General features: G+C 33.0%; 1 protein-coding gene across 1 annotated transcript; it reads right to left on the bottom strand.

Moving 5' to 3' along the window:
* Positions 1-940: 940 nt before the first annotated feature.
* Positions 941-2,484, bottom strand: LOC118029842 (WEB family protein At2g17940). The gene is made up of 2 exons (XM_035033787.2): positions 2,179-2,484; positions 941-1,757 (listed from the first exon to the last, which is right to left on the bottom strand). Exons 1-2 carry the CDS (start codon positions 2,323-2,325, stop codon positions 1,254-1,256), a joined length of 651 nt encoding a protein of 216 aa, XP_034889678.1. The 5' UTR covers positions 2,326-2,484; the 3' UTR covers positions 941-1,253.
* Between the last annotated feature and the right edge of the window lie 598 nt (positions 2,485-3,082).

Raw genomic sequence — 3,082 nt, 5'->3', positions numbered from 1 at the left:
ATGTATTTCGAGAGGGAGGGTTGAATTAAAATACATAGGACTAAAATGAAAAACACAAGTATCACATGTGGTGCTTTCAAATTTATTTGTAAAGTATATTTTAGTCCCTTAACTTTTTTTGTTGGTCCCTTTAATTTTAAAAATATAAATTTTGGAAACAAACTATATTTTTCTTATTTTTTAGTTCTTTTTTTTTGTGGAATGAGAGAAAGGAGTCACTGGATTCTAGAAAAGAAAGAGCACACTCTTTGTTAGTGACTATTCTGACCATCAAATATGTTATAATTAATGTCAATGAGTTCCATTAGATAAATGAAGTCTTATAATGATTGTTTTAAGTCTCAATGTAGTCTAAAAAACTAAATCTAGGTCAAAGATGCAATATCATTCCCGGTTTGATTTAGTGGTTTGGATCTGTTTTTTTTAATGAGTTGATAGGTTTGTTTCTTGGTATTTTAATGGTGTTGTAGGGTGTTTTATGACTGAAATAGATTGAAAAACGAGTTTTTTAGGTAAAAAACTTGTAGGGCTCATTTTCCAGCCACCACTAGCCCAGCAGACAACACATAGCAAGCAACCTATTATATGTTTTTTTTCAAAAAAATAAGGTACACCCCTTAAAAGAAAAATAGTAAGCTCACGCGCATGGCGTGGTCTTTTTCTTTTTTGATACTTTTTTTTCTTCAATTAATACCTTTTTTATTTCATATTTAAAATATTTTTAAGTTTGTTTTTTAATTAATACCCCTCTAATGTCTTTTTTTTTAGTCTTTTTAAATAAAAATATTTTTTTAATTATAGTGGGTATTTTTAATTTTTCATGAAGTTAGTATGATTTATTTGTTATTTTTCATATATTTCATATAAATTAAATTTATTTTTATAAATTAAAAATGTTTCCCCATTTAATAATAATAATAAAAAATCTGAACCCAACATATGAGATAGAAAATTGGGATCTATTTTATTACAAGCTTTAAAAACTTCTCGGACTTGGCCCAAACCCATTTCACAACCTTACATTAAAGAAAGAATTCCAACCTTACAAAAATGTGTTGAGTTTATTAGAAACAATTTTTTTTAACACGTGAAAAAAAAAACAAAAAAAAACCCGAAGAAATGGACGCCTAAAAGTGGCTTGCAATGGTATTTGATTATTTTCTCACCGTCATTACTAAAAAAGCCGAAGGAGACTTCTCATTCTTGCAGACCGCTCGAGAACTGAAATTCCATCTATGAGCAGCTTCTCAATATTATCTAGGAGACTCATCATCCTGGGTTCCTTTCTTTTTTGAAAATAACCATCCTAGAAGAGGGATTAGAGACCTTTTCTTGGCCATACTTTTAAAAGAGTGAGGTCTCTCTAGCACTTCCTCTTTCGAAACAATAACCTTTGCCAATGATGGAGGACTAGCGAATTTCACGCTTCTCTTCTTTTGAAGGTCTGTAGGTTCTTCAATACCAGTCTGGTTCTTGATCATCTCCATTTTGGTTGCATTTTCAACGAACTTGATGTCTTCAATCTCTGGATCATCAAGTACTGGTTGTTTTTTATGCATTCTTTCTCTTGCCCTTAATCGTTGCAGCTCTTTCTTTGTTCCTTCAAGTTCTTCTCTAAGAGATTTTATGCTGTAGGTCATCAAGTTACCTTCTTCTCTTGCTTTTTGGAGGCTTTGCTTTGTTTCCTCAAGCTCAGCTGTTAAGGCTCCAAATCTGGAGGGAGCAGCCTGTCCATTTTCTCTCCCTCCTGTTCGCATCTAACAAAAAAAAATTTGTACCTTGATTAGCAAAATAAAATTATTTTCTAGTGGCAAGGTTTGAGATTCTAATGACATCTAAAAAAGAGGATAAAGTTTATTAATTACTTGAATTTTCTATAATTCAGTACTGCTGGCCATGAGCTTTTATGAGTTCCTTCTAAAATAATTCGTTAAAAAAGGACAAACAATGGCAACTACGTACTAGACATGACATTAAAAAACACAGTATTATTAAATTATCATTGAAGTTTTATATTTATATATATATAAGACACAAGTTCTGTTTTGGGACACCATTAAATTCAAGATTGAAACTGTAGCTCTTGATTGGTACGTGGAAAGAAATTGTGTTCGATGCCAGAACAGATATCCAAACATAAGAGATATATAGAGAAGATCAAAGAGACGTAGTGAGAACCTCTTTGAGCTTGTTGGCATAGATCTCCCCAGCTAAAACTCTTTCCCCAAACAACATCACTGCTTCTCTGACAGACTTGAATGGTGCTCTTGTATCAATCTCCGCCCGTCCATTGACCACCAGTAATCCACCCTCTTCCCTGTTCATGCTTGGCACTTGAAAAATATGTATATCCACTCTATATATGTGATGGAAAAGAAGAGTAAGAATCAGGGAATGAATGGATTCAATGGGTGACAAAGAGAGACCTAGCTTGCTCCTTTTAATACAAGGAGCTGGCTATCAATTATAAGAGGTTGTTGTTAATGTGCTTGCTTACTTCAAAGGAAGTTGTTAAATAAATCATGGGGCTTTTTGTTTTTCATTTATTTACTTACTTTGTTTCTTCGCGTCCACTACACTGTAATCTTGTTAATTGAAGTTGACAAGGGTGGTTGGACCATCCATGTTGATCTTCTTGATTCGTTAGTTTCATAGCTTAGCACTCTTAACTTGATTAGGACCTGCCTCCACTTGAACTGAACTCATCTAGTCCAAAGAGATGACTGGGTCCATCAGGGCTCCACGTCGGTAAATTGGATCATAAATAATCTAGGCAAGCCTCGACAAAAATCCCAAGCCAATACGATCAATCTTAACTAGATAGGTTGCTAACTTCTTCTTCTTCTTCTTCATTTATTTTATCTTGATTGACCCTCAACTTACCAATGGATGATTTCTCAATAAATTCATTTCCTAGTTTTAGTTAAGAAAAAAACTATTGCGTATTCATGTGAAAGGAGGATAATTTCTCTTTTTCCGCTGAAGTTCTTCCAATCTTTTGATAGAGCAAACTATATAAGAAATGTTAGAGAAAATAATCTGACTATTACATAAAATATCAATTACGCAAAGGGAAAATCGT

The sequence above is a fragment of the Populus alba genome, chromosome 5 (genome assembly GCF_005239225.2).
Source record: "Populus alba chromosome 5, ASM523922v2, whole genome shotgun sequence".
Taxonomy (NCBI): domain Eukaryota; kingdom Viridiplantae; phylum Streptophyta; class Magnoliopsida; order Malpighiales; family Salicaceae; genus Populus; species Populus alba.
The sequence above is the reverse complement of the archived record's forward strand: the minus strand, read 5'-3'. Positions and strand labels throughout refer to the sequence as shown.

What these genes read in the sequence shown, in the direction of transcription:
- LOC118029842 (XM_035033787.2), bottom strand. Translation starts at nt 2,325, where the DNA reads ATGAACAGGGAAGAGGGTGGATTACTGGTGGTCAATGGACGGGCGGAG. An exon ending in ATGCCAACAAGCTCAAAGAG is followed by an intron (nt 1,758 to 2,178) that starts GTTCTCACTACG and finishes TTTTTTTGTTAG; the next exon opens with ATGCGAACAGGAGGGAGAGA.